Genomic DNA, 25,075 nt, shown 5'->3' with positions numbered 1-25,075 from the left:
GAACTAGCAAAACCGGCTAGGTGTGATACAAGAACCAATTGGGAAAGTTTCATGATTTTCTATAAAAAAACTCTTTGTTTTGTTCAACCACAAGAAGATATCAAATAAATTCAAAATATTTGTGAAATCCCTTCTCATGATAATGTTGTTGTAAGAGCAAATTAGTTGATCAGATACTTTATTTATTTCTTTAATGACATTACCAAGACCCATTGCATCTAAATATATTTCAACATTCAATATCCAATATAAATAATTCTTCCTCGTAATATCAATGGCCACAAATTCAAAATTTGCAAGATTTGACATGTTTATAACACATAAAATAATAGTAATAATCATCATCATCATAATAAAAACATTAATAATAATAATAATAATAAGACAAAGATGAAGATTAATAAAGTCAAACTATTCTCATGATAAAAATAAGAATATAAGATAAAATTGTAGATGAAGAAAGAATTATAAAGAACTTTAATTAAGACACGTAGAACATTGTCCTCAGAGAGAATGCTTACACTTTCGCTCAGTTTGTTGGAACAACGTGCTGATAACGTGTTATAAAATAAAGCTAATAACAGGGGGAAGAAGAGAAGAAAGAAGAGAAGATGAAAGAATGTGAAACAATTTTTTTGAGTGTCTTATTCCTGATAGGACAAATCCTATTTATAAATACAAAATGTAACCTATACAGAATATAAATCAATTAATTAATACAAATATTTAAACCTCAATAAAAATTAATTAATCATATAAGTATTTTGTACCAAATATACTAACCCTTTTCTTCTTCGAAGCAAAATTCTTGCAACATTCATTATATAAATACATAATTAATTACAATTCTCCAAATATTTATTTAGCAAATTAATTATTCTTAAGTTTTTTAGCCCCCACTAAGTTGCAATTTAAGTTTTTTGTGTGTTTTTTTTTTCGTGATCTTAATAAAATTTACGAATAAACATCCTTCGCATGACCTAAAAGACTCGATGACATCTGAATCTTAAGTTACCTTATCTTCTTTCGTGATTGATAAAATAAAAAGCTAAAATTATATTCAAAACCTTTATAGCTTTTGTGTTCTCACTTCAAACGCTTGACTTTCGCTCCTTTTATATGATAAAGACTCGACTTAGACTCTATAACTTAAGAGTATGTTCAAAGTTATATATTGTTATAAAACTTTTAAAATTTTGGCAAATTCAATATCTTATTTATCTAAATATACAATTCATAATTGTTTTCTATTACTTCGTAATATATGTGAATTGTGCGTATATATATATATATATATATATAACGTAATAATTTTTTTGTACTTTCAAAATTAGTCTATATTAAAATTGGTAGTTTTGAATTAATAGCGTTCACATGTTATTTTTGACATTTGGTACTTTTAAAGTTACACTATAATGAAATTAGTACTTTTGAATTAGTGATGTTAACATGTTAAATTTTATAATTTCATATGTGAATATATAAGGCCAAAATTCTTACTAAGAATATTACTCGTCAATATTATTAATCCAAAAATAATAAAATTATTTAAAAACTAAATTTGCGTATTTATTAAGGGTTAGATTTTAAAACACTAAAAAAGTATTAGAGATATCAATTTTAATGTTAAATATTTAAAGTAGTCTAAAATTTTGACATTTTTATGAAATAGATTTTCATTAAAGATCATATTTAACTTAGTTCCTAAAAAAACACATGACCTAACTCTTATACAAGTTATGCGAATGTAATGAGTAACTTAACTTATTTTCATTCTTAAAACTGAAATATTAAATATACAACTATGTTAAATGGAGCTATAAAAGATAAATACACACACATATATATAAAATTAAGTTTCTTTTTTAACTTTTAGAATACTTCATAAATAAGGAAAAAATAGAAAAAAAAAATGCATAGACGTTGATGTCTCAACCTACCTTGTGCTTCCTATCCCTACCCTAACATGTCACCATCCACATCATATCGTAATTGGTGAGTTTCCACTTAATACATGTATCTGAATTCACTAAATAAATTTATTCACTATTTTAGTATAAAATTAGTGTCCAATATTTTTAAGCAATAAAAGGGATAAACCTATCAACCCACTCAATTCAAAATATTCGGATATTCAATTCAAAATATTCGGAATTAACAATATTTTTAAAATATTATTATTATTATTATTAATCAATTCGAATATTTTTAAATATATACAATAACTGAATAGTTTTAATAATATTTAAACTAATAAAATCTGCTAAATATATTTTTTCAAAAATTCAAAAAGTCTATAAATAAAATATATGAAGTGATAAATTAATTTAGGATTTATATAATTGTATACAATAATACTATAGGCGGATCTCTGATTCTTCCGAACTTAAACTTCAAGTTAAACTTATGAAGCTTATATTTCATCTAAATTGGATAAAAACAACATATTTATATTTATTTATATTTTGTATATTTTGTAGGGCATGATGAAAGAGAGGATTATTGTAACAATTAGAGAATTTTTTTTTTGATTTTGAAGGAGAGAGAATATTAATAATAGAATGAAATAATTATTGTAAAAATAAAAGTGGAATGAATGGGTAATAAAGAAAGGAAAAGAGTGAAAGCTGGGAAACCATAATTACATCAACTCCTTGGCACACTGCCACTCATTGCATGCCACTTACGAAGAATGAGTGAGTGGAAAATGGCATCGATTAGTTTTTGAGGGCCTTTTCCGTAAACCTAACAAAATCATCATTCACATTCTGACTAATCAATTATCCCTTCTGCGTGCGTGCGTGCCTGCCTCCAACAAATTTTTATAATTTTATTCCAATTATATTCTATTCACTTTTTAACAAATCAGAAAAAATAATGTTACTATTTATTATATTAAACTCTTTATTTCTTCTGAAAACCATATAAATATAAAACAGATTATACACATCTATTTATACCGAGGCTAAATAACATATTACATAATTTACTTACATTACGTTATGCCCTATCTTCCATTTCTCACCCATCCCTTTTTACAATATCAAAAGTAACAAGTAATTACAGTAAATTTGTTTCGGTCAGGAGACTCATCAAACTAAATTGTTTAGTATAATTCATTTATAAATTTTATTTTCTTTACAATAATTATTTTAAAAATTAAATATATTTCTAGTATCTATTTTAAAAATTAAAATTTATATTTATCTAAAATTTTAATTTATTTTAATCTCAAACTTTAAAATAAATAGATATAATATTCTTAATGTTTTTATTCAAATTTTGTTTACGTATTAATCTTACTTATATATTAACATTTGAATTAAAATATATTAAATAATATATAAACTCAAATACCGATCCAAACTATTATTTAATAAATTAAAATAAATTTATTATAATTAAAATAAAATAATTATATTTATTTATTATTTTAAAATTTGAGGACAAAAATTATTTAATTTAAGATACAAATAAATTTTAATTTTATAAATATAAAGATATATTTAAATTTTTTTGAAAATTATGTTAAGTATGGGTGCCTTGGCAAAAACTGTGTGTGATAGGCAACGTGGAAAATGAAGAGCGGGTAAGAAGGAGAGAGAGTTACAGAAAGGAGAATTGAGTTGAGGGTATGGAAGAAGATGAAGAAGAGGGCCATGCCATGCTCATCACTCACCTTCACCATCACCATTTCTCTCACACACTCTTACCTTCTTTTACCCTTCAACCTCACCCTACACTCTCTCAACAACTCCCCAGGTCTTCTTCTTTCTCCTAGATCTACTCTCAATGCATTTTTTCTTCACCATTTCAAAAAAATCTATGCTTTTTTCCTCCTTCCCCTGTTTCTCTGCTCTCTTTTTTCTTCTTTCTTTTCTCTTTCTTTCAACCTCTTTTCTTCATTAACCATGCCAACTTAATAATCTTTGCTTTCTTAACCGCCTTCGGTTACTCTCTCTTCATGCTCTGTGATGTGCAATCATTCACACCACGCTTCATCACAACATAACCTAGGTGTTAGATTTTATGTTGGTTGTCTTGTGTGCGTGTGTTGCTGCTACATCAAATCCTGAGACTTGTGAACATTACTTGTTACTTGGCTATTGCTTGGTGTATGCTTCTTTTTGTTATCGAGAAGATTGATTGTTACAATTTCGTAGTTCTTGTGCATTTAAGATGCCCACTTTCACACTCGAAGCTGTCTGGATGTGTTATTCACTGTGTAAAATATTGATTGTACTTTCATGATTGTAAGTATTGTGAAGGACACATATTAAGAAGGGATAAAACACCTTGCTTTTCTATTTTTATAAAGCGAGGTTTCTTGTTTTCAGCATGAGATAGGAACATTGCTCAATGGATTTACATCGAACTTGGCCTTCAGTAAAATCATTGCAAAGTTAACAGTTCGAAATGCCCATTTTTGATTTACTCATTTTGTGGCCACTCAGAATCCCTAATCTCTAAGGGTATGTTTTAGAGCAGTTTTAAAAGGAAAGGGGAAGGGGAACAAAATTTTCATTTCTAATCAATATCCTCTGGTTTGATATTTTTTGGAAATACATGAAATAGAATAACAGATTCACATTGATTTGATGTCCTGATAATACTTGTCCTCCCTTCCATTTTGCTCCAGAACTCACTCCCAAACACACCATAAGTGTGTATTCTAACTAAGTGACTACCATTATTGGCTAAACAACATGTGATCATGATTCTGTGCATAATTTCTTTGTATTAGTGTTATACAAAGGAAAAGCTTTGTATTTGTAACTTAACTCCTTGGGTTGCTTATGTGTTTAAGTTGATTTAATCAGGTATCTTCCCGATCCTTGAAAGGCTGAGTCTTAATTTTGAGCAGAATATAAATCTGTGCATTAATTTTGTAGTATGATTCAACTTTTCCTATGAAACATGCTGGTCTTTCTATCCATCTTTGTGCTACAATTCAATGGAATTAAGTGTATGAATATCTTGTATGATCCTTTTCACAGATGGTCCTTCTATGGCATTGATGATTACTTCGTAGATGATTTCTGTGGCCTTGTAATGGCAGCTGGAAAGTCTGGAAGTTTCAGGATGATGGAGCCTCTAAAGCATGCATCTAAGAAGTCTCGAAGAGACAGGAGCCGAGGAAAATCATCTGGAAGGTCCTCCAGCGATGAAGCTATGGAACAACAAATTTGGAAAGATTTGCCTGAGGATCTATTTGAGCCTGTGATTGCACGACTTCCCATTGCAACATTTTTCCGTTTCCGCACTGTATGCCAGCGATGGAATTCCTTGCTGAGTTCTCAAAGTTTTTCTCAACATTGTGCTCAAGTCCAACAAGCGAACCCATGGTTTTACACTGTTACTCATGAACATACAAATTCTGCAGCCATGTATGACCCTTCTATGAAGAAGTGGTACCACCCCACTACATTAGCACTACCCGCAGAGTTGATAGTTTTGCCAGTGGCTTCTGCAGGGGGTTTAGTTTGTTTTCTTGACGTATATGGTCAAACTTTATATGTTTGTAACCCATTGAGTGAATCCGTAAAGGAGTTACCATCTTGTTCAGTAAGGGTTGGGTCTCGCGCTGCTGTGGGAATGACAGTAGATGAGAACTCAACTGGTGCTGCTGTCTACAGGATCATGCTGGTGGGTTGTGATGGAGAATATGAAATTTATGACTCGGGAACAAAGTCATGGAGCTATCCAGGAAACATGCCGGCGGATATTAAGCTGCCACTATCTCTGAATTTTAGGTCACAAGCGATTTTCATTGACAGCACCCTTTACTTCATGCATTCGGATCCTGAAGGGATTGTTTCCTATGATATGGCAACTGGGGTTTGGGTGCAGTACATAATCCCAGCGCCATTGCATCTGAGTGACCACACACTTGCTGAGTGTGATGGTCGGATATTGCTTGTGGGGTTGCTCACAAAGAATGCAGCCACCTGTATATGCATATGGGAGCTGCAGAAGATGACTTTCTTGTGGAAGGAGGTTGACAGAATGCCAAACGTATGGTGCTTGGACTTTTATGGGAAGCACGTTAGAATGAATTGCTTGGGAAACAAAGGCTTGCTCTTGTTATCATTGAGATCAAGACAAATGAATCGATTAGTTACATACAACATTGCAAGTAAGGAATGGGTGAAGGTTCCTGGGTGTGTGATGCCACATGGAAGAAAACGGCAATGGATAGCACATGGTACTGCATTTTATCCATGCCTCACTGCGACGGCTTGATTTAACTTGTGTAATACAGCAATGGCCTCAGAATATTTCCCTCGAATCATGAGGTTCCTTGCAATTTACCGGTGGTCAATGCTGATGTAGGATTGATAATGTTCATTGCTAGTTAACAAAGCAGATGGAAAACGATACGGGTTTGTATCGTACTCTCAAACATGCACTTCGATCACCTTGCTTTCAAGACCTTTTTCTGTTAGTATCATTCATGTTTTCTAGCTGAAAGCTCCAAACTAGAGCCGGAGCAACCAACTAATTCAGAATTGAAGCTTCCGTAAGTCAGGGGGAAGGCATATGAATGAAGATAGATCCTCGAACGTCTCAACCTGGACACTCCCTTCACAGGGACTATAACTATGGGTTACCCTGGTGTCACTAGGTACCTCATACTTTGCTCTTGCAGTCTTGCATTATATAACATGTACTTTTATACAAACCTGTCTCCAAAATGTGGGATCTTTCTTACACACGTGAACCTTTTCTCCTTCTCCTTCCAGCTTGTCACGGTTAAGCTGGGATTTCAATTTTGATGTCTCTCCCCAACTACGCATTGATGTAGTACACATTAAGGTCATTATTATTTTACTGTTTACGTAGTTGTCTATTTTCGAACCGTGGGAATAAAGAACCAACAACCGCTTATCTTTGTTCGGTTGAATACAGATAAACTATGATTTTTGATAACTCTATTTCACTGGTCGAAAGGTTGTGATTTCTTTCAATGTTTTAGGTTGCCAACCTGCTATGGCCCGAGGATATAAAAAATTATATTTTTGGCACAAATTGCTAAAAAAAAAATGCATGACATTATTGTCAATATCAATGAACCATACTAATAATTCAGACTATTGAACACCGCGACAATTGGCCTTTTTGCACAGAAGTTTCCTTACCGTCTGAGGCACTGCTCTCAAAACACTAGAGGAATGTAGCATGTTGGCGTTGGAATACAAACAAGCCCTACAGAGAATCTACTGAAAGCGTCATATAAACTTTTGTTAAATGTTGAATGATTGAGTGATATCATATATCTTCTTTTGAACCTTTCGGGTTGTTGCATGCACCATAACACTTCAAAATTCACAGCTAATTTTGAAAACTATTCATACCAACCCGCCCAAGCGTAAGGAATTAACTCTCTCGCATTCCCTTCTATAGTAGGAAATTAAAACAAGACGAATAATAGTTGTAACTTAAATTAAAAATTCTTAAAGTTCATCAAAACATGAACAGGAACCAGGTCTTGTACAAGTACATTAGATGTAGGGAAGTATTGGCATTTTCTACGAGGCTAAGAAAGAGAAGATGACACAACCCAAAACAAAGCTCCATTAATTAAGCCATGCCTCCACTTGTTGCTGTTCTGATAATCTGGAAGAGAGCTGAACCAGAAAAAGCGAACACAAAGGTTAATGGAACTCGGCAGAATATGACTGAAAATGCAAATGGGAAGAAAGGTAATCTAACAAACTCCTTTGGAGATATACAATACTTAACGAGATATATTTAAAACCTTAGCCCAAGCGACCGACATGCACGCACGAAATACAACGAATAAATTACAAGCCCCCACATTTATGATTCAGCAATAAGAATTGCAATCCAATTTTTTTTCAAATTTTTGTGGCACCGAAAGTATACCCTCTTCACTTCAGGGTTCCATGCCTAAGTTAGATAGGTATTCAAGTCCTTTGACTATAAAGGCGTAAGAATTAATGTTAACCACCAACATTTAGAGGAATGCAAGGCATACCACATATCATTTGCCAAAAAAAGCAGTATTATGATTGCTTTTATTCTTGTGTAATGATATACCTGAGAAGCTATGAAATATTTGTTAACATAAACAAAAGAACTATTACTCAATAACATAAAAATATCCAAATCCAACTCTTATATGCCAGATATGTTCCGTCAACAACAAATCTATACATCCCCCATGACAGGAATATAGACAAACTTCAGGCTTCAGAAAATGTTAATGTTTTCGTATTACGGTTATTATCATGTGTTTATGTTTTCACGTTATGAATTTATGATTATTATCATGTTTTCCCTTACCGTAAGAAAAAAAAAAAAACAATTATTTTCTATTTTCAAAGTATATTAAACACAATAAACAATAAAGAGTTGATTTTACTGATTCCTCTACAAACTTTGAAAACAAAGCAAATTGAAAACAATATGATGCATTTTGTAATTAAAACAAAAACAACAAAGACTTATCCTACCAGGTGAGATTAGTTACGCGAATCACATGTTTTCGTAATTAAAAGTGAAAAACAAAATAGAAAACTTTATCAGCGAAAGAAACGAATAATCAAGAGATGCTGAAATGATAGTCTTACATGAACCAATGACGACAAAGACGAAGAAACCCAGCAGCAGTGGACCAACAGGATAGTCTTTTCCCTTTTTAGAGGTTGTGTCCGGCACAAATCCTCTTTTGGTAATGTTCTTCTCAAACTTCTCCACCTTCCTGTCAGCAAAGCGCCTTGATGTCGTCTACACAGAACCACAAATTCCACGTTTCAATTTCAATTGACAATTCAAAAATCAAACAAACAAAATCAATCGACACGAGTTGTGTATCATAGCATAACACAAGGAGGTAAGGCACGATTTGATTTGGATTTGGATTTGGATGGCAGCAGATCAGGTCCAAAAGCTAGCTAAACTTCACAATCACCGGTAATTAATAACCACAAAATGCCGTAATTAATTTGACGGATAAAAAATAATCAAATAAGAATAAAAACCCTAGGTTAACAAAATTATGATCATAAACTAATAAGTTGAACAAACTTCTGATTTCAACGTGCAAACTTGATAATTGAGTAAATTGAAATTGAATTCTAATTTCTTTGTCCATAATTAAAAACAGGATAAATCAGAAATTACATATACGAGAGAGAGAAAAATAAAAACAATGTCGGCACCGGAAAAAGAACGTAGGGGAACTACTAGATCTAAATGAATAAATGAAAGTAAACGAAAGAAGAGGCACTAGAGAATGAAGTACCATGTTTGGTGTCAGAGAAAGGGGATCGCCGAGTGGTGGAAGAAACAAGAGATGGCCGGAAAAATGAAAGACGGTGTTCCTCCGGCAGCGCCCTCTCCAACCTTATTTTCTCGCGTGTGTGAATGAGCGATCCTAGTGAAACACGGTTTCCGGTATTTACCCCTCTTATTTATATTTAACATACCTAATTCTCTAACTGCAATTAATTTAGTGATCCAGCGAGAGTAGCGTCACCGCTTCTTCGCGATTGGGCCAAACCATTTATCTTGGACGCGTGGCGTATCCTCATTGGAGAATATTTTTTAACAACGTAGGTGAGAGAGTCTTCAAGAATGGGTATCATAACTTAATTAAAAAAGTGTTGATTATAATAATAGTAATTGATTGGGTTTTTTTTGACGGAATTAAAATAATGAATAATGAATACTAACATTAATAGAAGTTGCCTAAGCACATTGGAATGATTATTTGTTAGTATTATAAAGGGACATGATAAGCATCAACAAACCGTTTTTATCTACTTTCATCAACTCCAACATTGAGGTTATGAGAGTAAAATTAATCTTTTTAATATTTTTCACATCATTTAGTTACAAATTAGATTAATTTGATTTACATTTTATAATTTAAATTAAGTTCATATCTCTATTAATATATATTATGATAACAAAATAAAATAAAATAATAATAATTATTATAATTATTATGGCAAATAGTTTTTATTTATTTTGTTAGTTTTATAATTAAAAAATAATTAATTTTGAAAAAATATTAAATTAAAAAATTTCAAACAAAAGAATGATTAAATTTTAAAAAAATTATTTAAAAAAATAAATGTGGATACAAATATATATATATATATATATATATATATATATATATATAAGAAATTTAATATTATTAATTATTTATCTTTTACAACTTACTTCTTTTATTTTTATATTTAAATTTAATTTAACTTTAGAAAATTATACCGGTATAAAATTAAATTTAAATATGAAAATAATGGAGGCCGAAAAAGTTAACAATTTTATCTTAATATATACTAGTGTAAACATATATGTGATAATGCATCTGTATGTATTTTTTAAATATGCGTGATATAATATAAAAATTTTGTTATTTGGTTTAAATAAAGTATTATTTTATCTTTAATTATATTTTAAAACTATAGCATTTTCCATACTAACAATTCTGTTTCATTTTTATATCACATTGTGACAGATTGTTGTAGTCTTTGAGATTAGAAGAGAAGAGTAAATAAAAAATAAGAAATTAGACCTAAGAAATTGACTAGGATGTGAAAGAAAAAGGTTATACGGATTCTCCTATTTCATCTATATCTATATATATTGTGTTGTTTACTTTTAATTATATTTTAAAATCGCAAAACTTTACATGTTAGTGCAATATAACAATGAAGCCTTAGTTTAATGAAGACTCTTAGGGGGTTTGTATGTGATAATGGTTATACAGGAAATGATCTTCGAATATTAAAATGGCCAAATGCACTTATTGATGTCAAGAGAAGATGCACATAACATGTGGATTGTTTACGCGGTTACAATAATAAAATAATTCTATATAATATATATATATATATATATATATATATATATATATATATATATATATATATATATATAATATAATTCACCAATATTTAATATACCAAGAATATAAATCTAATGATATGTATTTGAATGCGAGACGCTGAATAAATCACCTGGTATACCATTAAATTATGCATCAGACCACTATTTTATAAATTTATCTCAATTAATAATTATTTTAAAAATATATATTCAACTCCATGGTTATCATTTAATAAAAGATCAAAATAAATATAAATTTATATATTTTAATGTTCACTCATTATAGTTTAATTATTTTATTTTTTAAAAAAGTGTCAAATTAATTTGTTTTTTTCGTTTCAATTTGGTTCTGACTCTTTTAAAAGTGATTTAACTTAATCATTTTTATTAGTATTGGTGTTAAAGTTAGAGTCACATATCAATTTGTGATGTTTTTGAATTTTTTTAAAATTTATTTTTGAATTATTTTTTCACATGTCATTTCATAGTTATGTTATATGGTATAGTAAGTGTGACATGATAGTATCACGATGTAGCAATAACATGTGGGCAAAGATTGAATTTGGTCCATAGGTAAAACCCTGTAAATTCTTTTTTCCTAAATAGTCCCAAATTCTAAGCCTTTTTGTTTTCAAAAAAAAGCATAAACCCTTCCTTCCTTTCTCTCAACTTCATCTCCATCTTTGAACCTCCATTCCTCACTCTTTGTTTGTATGTTTGTTTGTAGAACCAAGATTGTAGGGTCGTTCCTCGTAACAAGGCCTTTGATTCCTACCGATCAATTTCTTGTTTGGTGTAAATAAGTTTTTCTCGCTTTTTCTGTTCCTTCTACAATGCATGCAAGTCTTCCTTTCTTACATCTATCTTTTTTGGTTTCCATCTTGTATCTCTTCTAATCAGTGGTTGTGTGGGCATGATCAAATTGTTTTCCGTTGTCTCAGGTCGATGTTGAACTTTTGCGAGTTCGAAGGTGCCTTGAGGATTCTTAGAGTTTGTGTCTATCTTCGAAGGTGAGAGAAGCTAAACCTTACTTCTAGCATGATGATTTTGTTTGAATGTTAATTGCATGTTATATTGTGTTTTACAACTCAAATTGATATGTCAATGTTGTTCTTTGTGGGTGTGAGATGAGAAATCCCTAATTTCATGTTTGGGTATGTATGGGTTAGAAAACTTTGAGGGTTTTGTTGAATGCGTATGATTTAAGATAAACTCGATGGAAATTGAGATGGTAACGTGGAATTTGAAATGTTTTTGACTTATATGAGACTTAAACTAGGTTTTAAGTTCATTTGACTATGTCAAATGCAACATTTCCATTTCTGCGAGCAATCCTATCGTTGGGCGAGTGGGTTTTTCCAGCTTTGAGTCATTTTGCAAAAATTTGAATTCACGCTTTGTTAACTGTCAGATTGAGCTAAAATTTTTACAATAGGTCCTAGCCATATGATGCTTTGTTTTGAACTCTGTGATCTTTGTTTGAAAGTCTATAATGAGAGCAATTTTTCTTGTAAGGTTCCCATAGATTAGGTTGTTGACAACTTTGACTTTTGTCACTTGTTTAGTGCATAACTTTTTCTATAAGTATCCAATTAGATTAATTCTTTTGTTTTATTGAGTTCTTGATTCAATTATATTTCATTTGATTATTAAAACATAAATTTTGGATGTTTGTGCAAGTTGCAATTTTATTTTTAAAACCCCAACCAATTTGCATATGTGTTGTTAAGTTATTGAGTAAATTACTTGGTGATTATGTGAGGGGATGATATAAACTTTTGGAATATAAATTGTAACATCTATTCAGATATTACTAAATTTAAATAATATAAAATAAAAAAAAGTCACGTTTAATTAAATGCCTTTCCCAAAATGCGGGAAATTAAAATCCTTCTTAATTGTCATTCATAATAAACATAAATTAAACTTCAAGTGTTTACATTTCCAAAGCTGGGAAAATCAAAATCTGAGTTACAAAGTAATCAATGAAATCAAATCCCTAATCATCCCCGCTCCGGCTCTATTCCTCACCAGCATCACTTGCAACATCATCTGCTCCCGTGTAACACATTACACGATCATCGCCAAACACAAGCAAATAGGGTGAGCTAACAATATCAAATTGTATATACAATTCAAATATATATACATACATTCATCAAAGGAACTCTATCCTTTGATTTCATACCACATGACCACCACCATGTTATCCATGTTCTACGTCTTTAGATGATAACCTCAAGATACCCTTTGCTACCTCCACCTACAAGCTACAACTTGTAGAACATGTGCGGGAAACCTGCTACGGACCACACTCTGTAACGCCAGGTGGAGTTCCCAATACGAACATTAGTTCGTATTTGTCCCAAGACTACCAATTCGAGCCATAACTCAAGGAATTCTCATGTCCATCTGCCATCCCGAGCCACAACTTAAGGGATGCCATTCTGAGCCACAACTTAAGAAATGCCACGTGTTTAACCTCTATCCCGAGCCACAACTCAAGGGATACCATACCGAGCCACAACTCAAGGAATGTCACAACAAAGAAACAAGCCATAAGTCGTGTAAAACTCTAAGTCTCATTATGCCCCTGAAACTACTATTCCAAGCACACCATACCAATACTGTACCATAGACCCAGGATATACATGCTTCCACAAACCTGCCCACTTGTGGTCCTGCCTCTACGAACCTCCCCGCTCATAGTCTAACTCTACAGACCTCTCCGCCCGTAGTCCAACACTAGGGGTGGCAATTAGGGCCTGGCTCATTGGGCCGACCCGCAAGCCCGTGGAAAAAACGCAGGGCGGGCTAGGGTAGTGAGCTCGGAGGCCCGCATAGGCCCGCGACCCGCGTGAGCCGGCCCGCAAGCCCGCATAAAATGAAAAAAAAAAACTTACACTTGTGTATATTAATTGCTTCTTTTATGGACTCTTGCATTAACGTTTCAAATTCTTGTATAACTGGAAAAGACAAGTATTATGTAATTTTTAATGTGCTAAAATTTAAAGAATACATTGTGTATGTCATAGTATGAATATGATGAAAATGTTGAATTATCAATTTATCATCTAATTCCTCAAAGTCTTTACTTAATTTTGTGAACTTCTTAAAATTTCCCAATTTTTAAACATTGAAAGTTTTATCATAAAAATTTTAAAAAAATATTAAAAAAAAGGAGGCGGGCCCGCGGGTCAAGGAGTATGCGGGGCAGGCCAGTGTTTTTAGCCCGCATAAAGTGTGCGAGGTGGGGTGGGCCAGCTTGCATTGTGTGGGCCTTATGTGGGCCGAGCCTAAACGGGTCGGGTCGATTCACATTGCCACCCATATCCAACATATGTGATCCAACAGCTACAAAATTCCCCGCTCGCAGCAGCCCTCAAGTGTGAGCACGGAACATGCGAACCTACCCGCTTGTATCCTCACACGAGAGCTACATAATATGAACCTCCCCGCTCATATTATCATGCGTTCACCACCAACCATGAACATACCCGTTCATGACACAATCAAGCATATTTTGGTCTAAGCCCAACATCACAAACACAAGCCAACAGAACACACTCCTCTTTCTGCTATCGCCTGGCGCTGCCTAAGCGTCGCCAGGTGACATTCCAGCGCAGACCGCCTGGCGAACACCTCTCACCGCCAGGCGCCAGTCAAATCCTGACCCACTGTTTTTAAGGCTATCGCCTAGCTAGTAACTCCTCTTCGCCAGGTGCCACGCGCCCTAGGGATATCCCTTATTGTCCTATTGCCTAGCGGTCCCCCATGTGCCGCCAATGCAAAGTAAAATTATCCTACTCTTATAATTATGCAAATCCATAATCAATAATATAGGCTTCCAGAAATAAACATGACTCACATGCACAATCTCAATTTAGATGGCTTTAGCATACGTGTACACAAGTATCACCATATATCATATGCATCAATCCCTATATATTCATATATATATATATATATATATATATATATATATATATATATATATATATATATATATATATATACTCCACCATTTAAATCCATGCTAACATTCAATTCCAAATTATGAATAATGCATCCTCAAATCAAATATAAAGCAAAAACACTCTAACAACTTAAGCACATGATTCTATGCACCAATGCAAATTAATATAGCACTTCATACCTCGTATGCAATAATTTAATTTATATTGATACACATGCATTGACCAATAAACCAATTCTCAACATGTGACTAACCCAAAGGAACATTCAATTCATAAAGACTTACAACATAACCCAATCATGCTTCCAACTCATGATACATTAGTAGTTACTTGAAATTATCAAGAAATTATTCATGCATTTTAAAGACTTCCAAACCAGCAATCATGAGTAACATATATCTCTAGCTACAGACCTCCAAATCAATTCTCCACCGTTAAAAGTAAAGAACAACATGTTAGGGATCACCTGCCAAAATTTCACCTAAATTAGACGGTTAACGAACCGAGAAATGTAGTTTTATGAAAACTACACAGACTAGAAAATCGGTGGTGCCCAACGCTCATAAATCAGGGACTTGGCGCCTGGTGGTATAAAACCAGCGTCGACGATTCCTGTTGCCTGAAAATAAGAAAAACAACGTTTTTCATGAAAAGAACACTAGCATGGATCGCCTGGCTATATAGCTCTTCACCGCTAGGCGATTCTTAATAAAAACCTAGAAACTAGGTCGTTTCTGGAAATTTTCCAGAAACACGAATACAAAGAGAATTTGATCATGCAAAGGCATTATATTCACGCATTATACGATGAAAAATATCATATATTATATATACACGTAAAGAAGCTCCCCTAACCTGGTTTCCTTGCTCAAGCTTGCACAATTCGGGTGTTTTTTTGGTTCCACAAAGACTTCCCCTCTTGCCTCCCTTCAAGCACACATACCAGCGCTCCTTAGACTCGTCTAGGAGTCCAGAACACACTCTCCAAAGTTCTCACCCTATGGAAGTCTCAAAACCCACTCTTTTCCTCTCACCAATGCTCATTACTACAACTTAATTAGGCTTAATGTTGGTAAAACGAAAATTACATTAAACTAAACTTAATTGACATTCAATGGTTGTTCCATGAAAGTTTTCTCAGCCTTCCTAGCTACCCTTTGACGGCTAGGGTTTGTCTGGCCCTTGACCTTCATGCCAAAAGGAATTTTGGCAAAAGGGAAGCTTAATTCATGTCTACCAAGGTTCAAACACACAACCATGCAAATGTCAAGTCAATACACAACCATTCAACCAATTCATGTTTTATGATAATTCTTATAATTCTAGGATTATATTATCACTCATCATGATCAAGCATATTATGATTAAAATAATAGTGATTAAAATAACTCACAAATGGCATACATAAGACTCGAACTCAAGTTCTCCTAACACAATCAAGTACTCTCAACCACTTGAGCTGGTATTATTCCTCGTCATACAAGCTAGCATTAATTGCCATAAAGACTCCCACTACTCACATTTATTAATTAATTATTTAATTAATTAATTAAATTTCTCGGATCTTACAATAATGATGTATGAAACTATAATAATGATGACCTTGCCAATGGATATGTGTGTTGTACATTGATGATATAATGTATGAGACTTGTTTAACTGTGAATTGAGAATGATGAATGGATTTTCAAGGGAAAATCTTTTTAAATTATGTGTGGTTTGGTAGCATTGATGTAGGGACTCTGAATTTGGAAGTTTATATTGACACTCTACTCATCATTCAAACTCATGTAGAAGAGAATGAATTAGGAGTGAAGAGTTGTAGGTGGTACTAGTAGGAAGAACCATTTGTAGTTCTAGGAACCTGTATAGGATTAACCTTATCGGTGGAGGTTATCCATCACAAGTGTAAAAACTTCCAAGTAGTTCTACCTCAATGCTTGTTATCCGGATAACTAAGTCTAATGAGTCTTTTATGATGTGGCTTGCTACTTATAATGGTGTGAATTAATCAACTCCCTAATATGATTTAATTTATGATTAATGGAACATTTGTTTTTATATTAGCATACCCTCTCTTTTATGTGTGCTTCTCATGTTGTTGTTCTTCTTTTGCAATGATCACCAATATTTTGTGTGAGCAAATGAGGATTTAGGTGTTGGCTCCCTTGGCAATGGTGATGACAATGCAACTATTTAGATTTTAGTTAGCATTTGCTACTCGTTATCTTTTGAAAACTCTATAGTTATCGTCCTTTCTAGCTTATGTTCTTGGGCTGAATTTGAACTTGTTTTGATTGTAGTTTTACCTTTATTGATGACTGTAAATGAAGTGATTTATATACTATATGTATGTTTTTTGTTGGATAGTGACCATATAAGATACGATCAGATAGTTTTTTAAATTTAATTTATTCTCAATTTGGTCTCAACTCTTTTAAAAGTGATTCAATTTAGTCATTTTCGTTAGTATTGGTGTTAAAGTCAGTATCACATGTCAATTTGTAGTTTCTTTAAATTTTTAAAATTTATTTTTGAATTGTTTGTTCAGGTGTCACTTCATAATTGTGCCCCACGTGGCATAGTTAGTGTGGCATGATAGTATATGTGTGATGTAGCAATGACACTTGGAGAAAGTCTCAATCTGCTCCCTAGATTTGTTTTTTAAATTTAATTTAGTCTCAATTTTAGTAAAAATGGAACAATATTTTCCCTTTATAAATTGAGACAAAATTTAGTTTTTGTATAAATCTTGTGCTACTATTTTTACTAAAATAGACATTTTTATTAAATATGTTTAAAAATATTTTTAAACTAATTTTAAAAACTATATAAATTAATGTAAATTCGTGTTAGTTAGAGTTTTAATGTGATTATTAAATTTAATATGAAATGGAACAAAATTGTGCAATCAAAAAAGACATGAACAAATTAAAATTAAAAAGTTGAATAATATACATTCTGCCACCGCATTTCTGACCGTAAGTCCACATATATATATGTTCCGATCGCATTGTTAGGATTAACCATCGCGTTTTTGAGATATTATCTACTTTGGAGTGAGAAACTCCATCAAAGTTTTGTCCTTAAAAGACGAGTTTCAAAGGCTGGAGAGAAGAATAAGTATTTAAACTACGTTTGACATTAGTGCAGTACCCCCTTTTGGCCCTGGTTATTTTCGAGATTCTGCCTCGGTTTAAGAACCGAGGCATATTAAAGCGAGGCCAAAAGGCACCCCTTTTGGCCTCGGTCATTACCCGAAGCCATAGATCTCTTTTCTGCCTCGGTTGCAGAGAAACCGAAGCCATAGATTCAATATTTAAAAAAAAAATTAAATTCACAGGACCGAACTTCATCTCGCCGGCAGCACCCATCGCGAATCCTTCGCGCAGTCCACCAAGCAGTGACGAGAACTCCATTGTTCAGCCATTGATGCCGCAGCAGCAGCGGAAATCGTAACCACCTGCACCACCATTTTATCGTTGCACCTCGCCTCATCTTCCAGCAACACCTGCACTTTTGTGAGCCACCGTGAATGCCAATACTGCACCGCTCACCATGGAAGCACCTGGAACAGTTGCAGCAACGAAATGCTCTGTTGAAATCCTTTTCTCTGTTTCGATATTTCATGTTAGTGGCCTTTGAAGCGGGAGGGCTCCTGAGGGCCATAGTGTTGGTTCTATTATACCCTATTGTTTGTGTAGTAGGAAGCGAGATAGGGTTGAAGATAATGGTGATGACATGCTTCTTCGGGATGAAAGCATCAAGCTTCAGAGTGGGACGCTCCGTGCTGCCAAAATTCTTGTTGGAAGACGTTGGTGCTGAAATGTTTGAGACACTCAAAAAAGGAGGGAAGCAAGTGGGTGTGACCAAACTCCCTCGGGTCATGGTGGAATTAGGGAAGAAGATGAAGAGTGATTGGGGTTCGCGATTTGGAGATTTTAATAGGTTTTATGGCCTCGGTTATTCAAAAAACCGAGGCCTAAAGTGGCTCAATGGCCTCGGTCGAATGAGACCCGAAGCCAAAGGGGGCGGTGCTGATGAAAATTTTAAATTAGGGTTTCTGGGCAGGGTTATAGGCTTCGGTTCTATTTCAACCGAGGCCTAAAACTGCCCAATATTGCCTCGATCGAAAAGCAACCGAGGCCAAAGGGGGCAGCACTGATGAAAATTTTAAATTAGGGTTTCTGGGCAGGGTTATAGGCTTCGGTTCTATTTCAACCGAGGCCTAAAACTGCCCAATATTGCCTCGGTCGAAAAGCAACCGAGGCCAAAGGGGGCGCTGATGAAAATTTTAAATTAGGGTTTCTGGGTTGCCTAATAGGCTTCGGTTCTTAAGGAACCGAGGCCTAAAGCTGCTTACGGCACCGGTTGTTTGTAGAACCGAAGCAATATAGGTTGTTGAAATTGCAAAATTGCCACCGCCTCCTTATAGGCTTCGGTTCCGCCATAACCGAGGCCTATAAGGCGAGGTAAAATATCAAATTTGCACTAGTGTGACCTTGACTCCTAAACAATGTGAGACTATTGAGTTTGTGGTAGAACAATATATATATATATATATATATATATATATATATATATATATATATATATATATATATATATATATATATATATAAATAGATTTTGTTTCGCATTTTGTATTACGTGGATTGCAAAATTGATTTTAGACAAAATTGCTTTAGAAAATTAATTTCGGTTAAAGTGGGCATGAAAGTGTAATGCTCTATGTTTAAGTGTTCTATTTTAAAAAAAAAATTATTAGATGATCTTAATATGAAATGTCGAGAAGAGAATACTCATTTTGTTTGGATTTAAGTTCTTTTCTAGTACAAATAATAGCATTTGTTGATATATGATCTATATCAATATCACAATTAGAATAAATAAATAATTTTAGAGAGACTAAATTCACATAAAATCAATATCAGTATTATAATGAAAAAATAAAACTAAAATTCTAAAAGTATTCTCATTACAAAAATTCTAAAAGGTTGTTACAAAATTTGATTTTTTTATATTTTACTACCTACCCTTTAAACCATAATCATAATCAAATTCAAACACTTTTGAACATTTTCATCTAAATCATGAAGGGAATATGCTATGGAAGGTGGTGTGGATTGTTATAATGTGGATCCTATGGAACAAAATGAATTTTATTTCTTTTAGGAATGCACTATCATATCCATAAGAGATATTTATTGTGACCCAAATGAACATTTGGACATGACTGAAATATAAAAATTCAAATATCAACTTTTCTTTTTGTGATTGACGCTTTTGTCTCATACTTTGTTTAAAATCTATATGTTAGGAACACATCACAAAATCTTTACCTATGATAGGATTAATATGAGGATAATTGTACAAGACTCTTGAATCTATGACCTAAACTTTGAGATTTAAAGTGACTGATTTTTTTACTTCCAGATGTGATCTTAGAAAACATATTCTACAATGGAGTTCATGTTGTTAACTTTTTGTCAAGGGATTCACGAGAATCTTTAACCCTACAAGTTTGCAAGAATAGTGTATAAAAGTTGTTAAGGATTCCTATATTGTGGTAGAAACCTAAATACAACAACAAAAAGTGAAACAATAACCTCATGAACTCATTCTAACTACTTTCATAGAACAATGAATACAATTTTTTTGTGAAAATTTATAGGAAATTAACATAATTTTGATAAACAATTATTTGATTTGTTTTTTGTTATGTAGCAAAAAAGCTATGTATACATTATTTGTAAAATGTTAGAGCACCTAAAGTGCTCCTTTGTGCGATAAAAATAACATACTCTTTAAATTCAATTTTTTATTACTATCCTGGTTTTAATTCATCATTCTTCCCACCCAAAACCAAAAACTTTATCAAAAAAGATAATGTCATCAAACTTCAATATTTCTCTGTGGACACTATTAACTAAACACATCTAACTTAGTAATTAGTAACATTATTTCTTTGACAACATTATTCTTAAAAAAATGTAACATTTAGCCTTTTTCATGCTATCATCTTCTGCACTGGAAAACAAGACATGTTCTTCTATAGTGTAATGAAATAATGCTCGCTTCAAGGTTCTGTTCATTCTTTCTGCCACACTGTTTTGTTCTGGTGTTCCTGGAACTATCTTGATCATTCTGATCCCATTCTCTGAACAAAACTCCTTGAATTGATTACTGTCATATTCTCCACCATTATCAGACTTCAAACATTTAATCTTTAAACCTGTTTGAGTCTCAACCTCCTATTTCCATCTTTTAAACACAGAAAACACATCAGATTTATTTTTAAGAAAATAAACCCATACCTTTCTTGTAGAGTCATCAATGAAGGTTACGTAATATTGTGAACCTCCAAGAGATTTCATTGGAGCTGGCCCCCAAACATCTGTATGCACTAGTGCTAGTCTTTCAACTTTAGATGACTTACTTGTTTTGGAGAAGCTAACCTTTTTCTGCTTTCCAAAGATACAATGTTCGCAAGGTCCAACGTCAACATGCTTCAAGTTAGGTATTTTACCTTTTGAGACCATGAGCTTCATTCCTTTCTCACTCATATGCCCAAGCCTCTGATGCCACAAAGAGGAACTGTTGCCAACTTCTACAACTGATATCATATCCTCATCTGCAATCATGTAAAGAGATCCTCGCTTCTTTCCACGAGCAACAACAAGATTACCTTTCATTACTTTCCAGTGTCCATCTCCAAAGGTGGTGTAATGACCTACATCATCCAACTGTCCTATAGATATTAAGTTTCTCTTTAAGGCAGGAATATGTCTGACATTGTTCAAAGTCCACACACTTCCATTAGAGGTTCTGATATTGATATCACCTCTTCCTATAATATCAAGAGATTTTCCATCTGCAAGGTAGACCTTCCCAAACTTTCCTGGAACATAGTTAGATAATAATTCTAAGGAAGGTGTAGTATGAAATGACGCACCTGAGTCTATAACCCATGAGTCAATAGAACTATCTAAACTACATAATAGTGCATCTTCAATTTCATCAGTTGCTGCATTTGCTGATTGATCACTATCTTGCCTCTTGTTGTTGTTGTTGTTTTTCCTTGGAGCCTTACATTGATTTGTAAAATGACCCCTTTTCTGACAATTCCAACAAGTGATATCATTCCGGAATTTTGGTTTTGATTTCTCTCCAGACTTTGATCTGCCTCGGCCTTGATTACGACCTTTCTAGCTACTTCTTCCTCTAGTTTCAGTACTCAATGCTGAACCAGAACTAGAACTGGAAGATTCCCCTAAACTTTTCCTGCGAACATCTTCGCTTAAGATCAAGTCACGAATGTTATCAAGCTTCAACTTACTATTACTTGTAGAATTACTAACTGCAGTAACAGTTGCACTCAAACTTTCCGGAAGAGATGATAATAAAATTAATGCTTTCAGCTCATCATCAAATGTTATCTGCACTGATGTCAACTGCACAATAATTGTATTGAATTCACTAATATGATTAGTAATCGAGTTACCTTCACCCATTTTTAGGTTGACTAGCCTGCGAATCAAATACACTTTATTAGCTGCAGATGGCTTCTCATACATATTTGATAATGCCTTCATCAAATCTACGGTTGTGTTCTCATTCATGATGTTGAACGCAACATTCTTGGCTAATGTCAATCGGATCACACCGAGTGTCTATCGATCTAACAAATCACATTCTGCCTACTCCATGTCGGTTGGCTTCTGCCCTGTTAAGGGTAGATACAACTTTTTTGATACAGGTAGTCCTCTATCTGCATCTTCCAAAACCCGAAGTCACTGCCATCAAACTTCTCAATCCTCACCTTCCCTTCTTCCAATGTCATTGCTCTTGTTGCTTTGACGAAAGCTCCTGCTATGGCTTTTGACCAAAGCTCCTGCTGCAGCTTTTGAACAAAGCTTCTACTACCTTTGACCAAAGCTCCTGCTGCCTTTGACCAAAGCTCCTGCTGCGGCTTTTGACCAAAGCTTCTGCTGCCTTTGACAAAAGCTCCTGCTGGCTAATGTAAATCGGATCACACCGAGTGTCTGTCGATCTAACAAATCACATTCTGCCTACTCCATGTCGGTTGGCTTCTGCCCTGTTAAGGGTAGATACAACTTTTTTTGATACAGGTAGTCCTCTATCTGCATCTTCCAGAACCCAAAGTCACTGCCATCAAACTTCTCAATCCTCACCTTCCCTTCTTCCAATGTCATTGCTCTTGTTGCTTTGACGAAAGCTCCTGCTATGGCTTTTGACCAAAGCTCCTGCTGTAGCTTTTGAACAAAGCTTCTACTACCTTTGACCAAAGCTCCTGCTGCCTTTGACCAAAGCTCCTGCTGCGGCTTTTGACCAAAGCTTCTGCTGCCTTTGACAAAAGCTCCTGCTGGCTAATGTCAATCGGATCACACCGAGTGTCTGTCGATCTAACAAATCACATTCTGCCTACTCCATGTCGGTTGGCTTCTGCCCTGTTAAGGGTAGATACAACTTTTTTTGATACAGGTAGTCCTCTATCTGCATCTTCCAGAACCCGAAGTCACTGCCATCAAACTTCTCAATCCTCACCTTCCCTTCTTCCAATGTCATTGCTCTTGTTGCTTTGACGAAAGCTCCTGCTATGGCTTTTGACCAAAGCTCCTGCTGCAGCTTTTGAACAAAGCTTCTACTACCTTTGACCAAAGCTCCTGCTGCCTTTGACCAAAGCTCCTGCTGCGGCTTTTGACCAAAGCTTCTGCTGCCTTTGACAAAAGCTCCTGCTGCGGGTTTTGACCAAAGCTCCCACTACTTCTCTAAACTGAGATCCCCAAGAAGAAAAAAAGAAACCAAATCTTTTCTGATGTGGAAGATCAGACAATGCTACAACCACAGAGCATACTAAGAAAAATGGCTCTTGATACCAATTGTTAGGAACAAGGCAATAAAGGAAAGAATAAAGGAGAGAAAAATAGACACAGAGAATTTAATGTGGTTCGGCGTACAATGTGTATGCCTACGTCCACGACTACACTAGGAAGTATTTGTATTTCTGGTGTATCTTAAAGCTTTACATAGAGTCTCTTATATAGTAAAATAAAGAACCACATCTCACTATTCTAAGCGATGTGGGACTAAATCAAGCACCATAATACTAACAATTCTCCCACTTGGGGTTTGATTTACATTACCACCTAGTGTAGTGCCTTCATCATCAATTTTCTCGAAGGCCAGTTGAGGCAATGCAAAGCCTCAACTTAGTTGTTGTGACAGTCTTGGTCAACATATCAGCTGGATTCTCTACACCTGGAATCTTCAACAAAATCAAATCTCCATCATTTATCAAGTTTCTGATAAAATGATACTTCAATTCAATGTGTTTGCATCTGGAGTGAAGAATTGGATTTTTAGCAAGACAAATGACATGTGCACATCTATTTTTTAACTGGTTCTTACTTTATCTCAATGAGATCAATATAATAACCTTAACTTACAGAGTGCAATTTCTGAATAATAAACCATAAATTTATTAAATCAAAAGTGTCTAAAAGACAATGTATGCATACATAAAATTAAACATAAAACTTAAACCACAAAACTTACTAGCTCCCACTAAACCAAAGATTCCTCAAAATGTAAAACACTCATTTGAGCAACATGCTCATGAAAGACCTTGGGTGGAAGCCCCTTAGTAAGAGGATCTGCCATCATGGAGTTTGTCCCTAAGTGTTCTATGAAAATTTGTCCACTCTTTCCACTTTTTTTAACAACCGGAAACTTGATGTCAATGTGCTTTGACTTGCTCGAGCTCCTATTATTGTTCAAATACAATATAGTCAATTTGTTGTAATAGTATAAATTAAGTGGTCTTTCAATTCCTTTCACAAATATACAGCCATGTGACAAAGTTCCTCAACCATATTCCTTGATTTGATGTCTCACATGATGCTGCAATTTTGTAGCCATAGTGGATGAAGTTGTAATACTTTGCTTGGCACTACACCAAGAAACTACACCACTAACTGACATGAAAATGTAACATGATGTGGATCTTAAGCTATCTTGGCATCCTACAAAATATGAGTTAGAATACCCAATGATCTCCAATTGATCTAAACTCATGTATGTGAGCATGTATTCTTTTGTTCTCTGTAAATACCTCATTACTTTTTTTGCTGCTTTCCAATGATCCATTCCTAGACTGCTTAAATATCTGCCTAATACCCTAACTATGTATGCAATATCTTGACGTGTACATA

At 34.0% G+C, this 25,075-nt stretch overlaps 2 protein-coding genes across 2 annotated transcripts; one reads left to right on the top strand and one right to left on the bottom strand.

Annotated features, from left to right (window-relative positions):
• The first annotated feature begins 3,546 nt into the window (after positions 1-3,546).
• Positions 3,547-6,930, top strand: LOC114177166 (F-box only protein 6-like). The gene is made up of 2 exons (XM_028062420.1): positions 3,547-3,762; positions 4,998-6,930. The coding sequence occupies exons 1-2, from the start codon at positions 3,635-3,637 to the stop codon at positions 6,241-6,243; spliced, it is 1,374 nt and encodes a 457-aa protein (XP_027918221.1). The 5' UTR covers positions 3,547-3,634; the 3' UTR covers positions 6,244-6,930.
• A 481-nt stretch (positions 6,931-7,411) lies between these two features.
• Positions 7,412-9,503, bottom strand: LOC114177167 (stress-associated endoplasmic reticulum protein 2-like). The gene is made up of 3 exons (XM_028062422.1): positions 9,269-9,503; positions 8,595-8,751; positions 7,412-7,628 (listed from the first exon to the last, which is right to left on the bottom strand). Exons 1-3 carry the CDS (start codon positions 9,269-9,271, stop codon positions 7,582-7,584), a joined length of 207 nt encoding a protein of 68 aa, XP_027918223.1. The 5' UTR covers positions 9,272-9,503; the 3' UTR covers positions 7,412-7,581.
• Positions 9,504-25,075: the final 15,572 nt, after the last annotated feature.

This window comes from Vigna unguiculata, chromosome 3 (genome assembly GCF_004118075.2).
Source record: "Vigna unguiculata cultivar IT97K-499-35 chromosome 3, ASM411807v1, whole genome shotgun sequence".
NCBI classification, from domain to species: Eukaryota; Viridiplantae; Streptophyta; class Magnoliopsida; order Fabales; family Fabaceae; genus Vigna; species Vigna unguiculata.
Note: the sequence above shows the minus strand (reverse complement) of the source record. Positions and strands in the feature narration are given on the sequence as shown.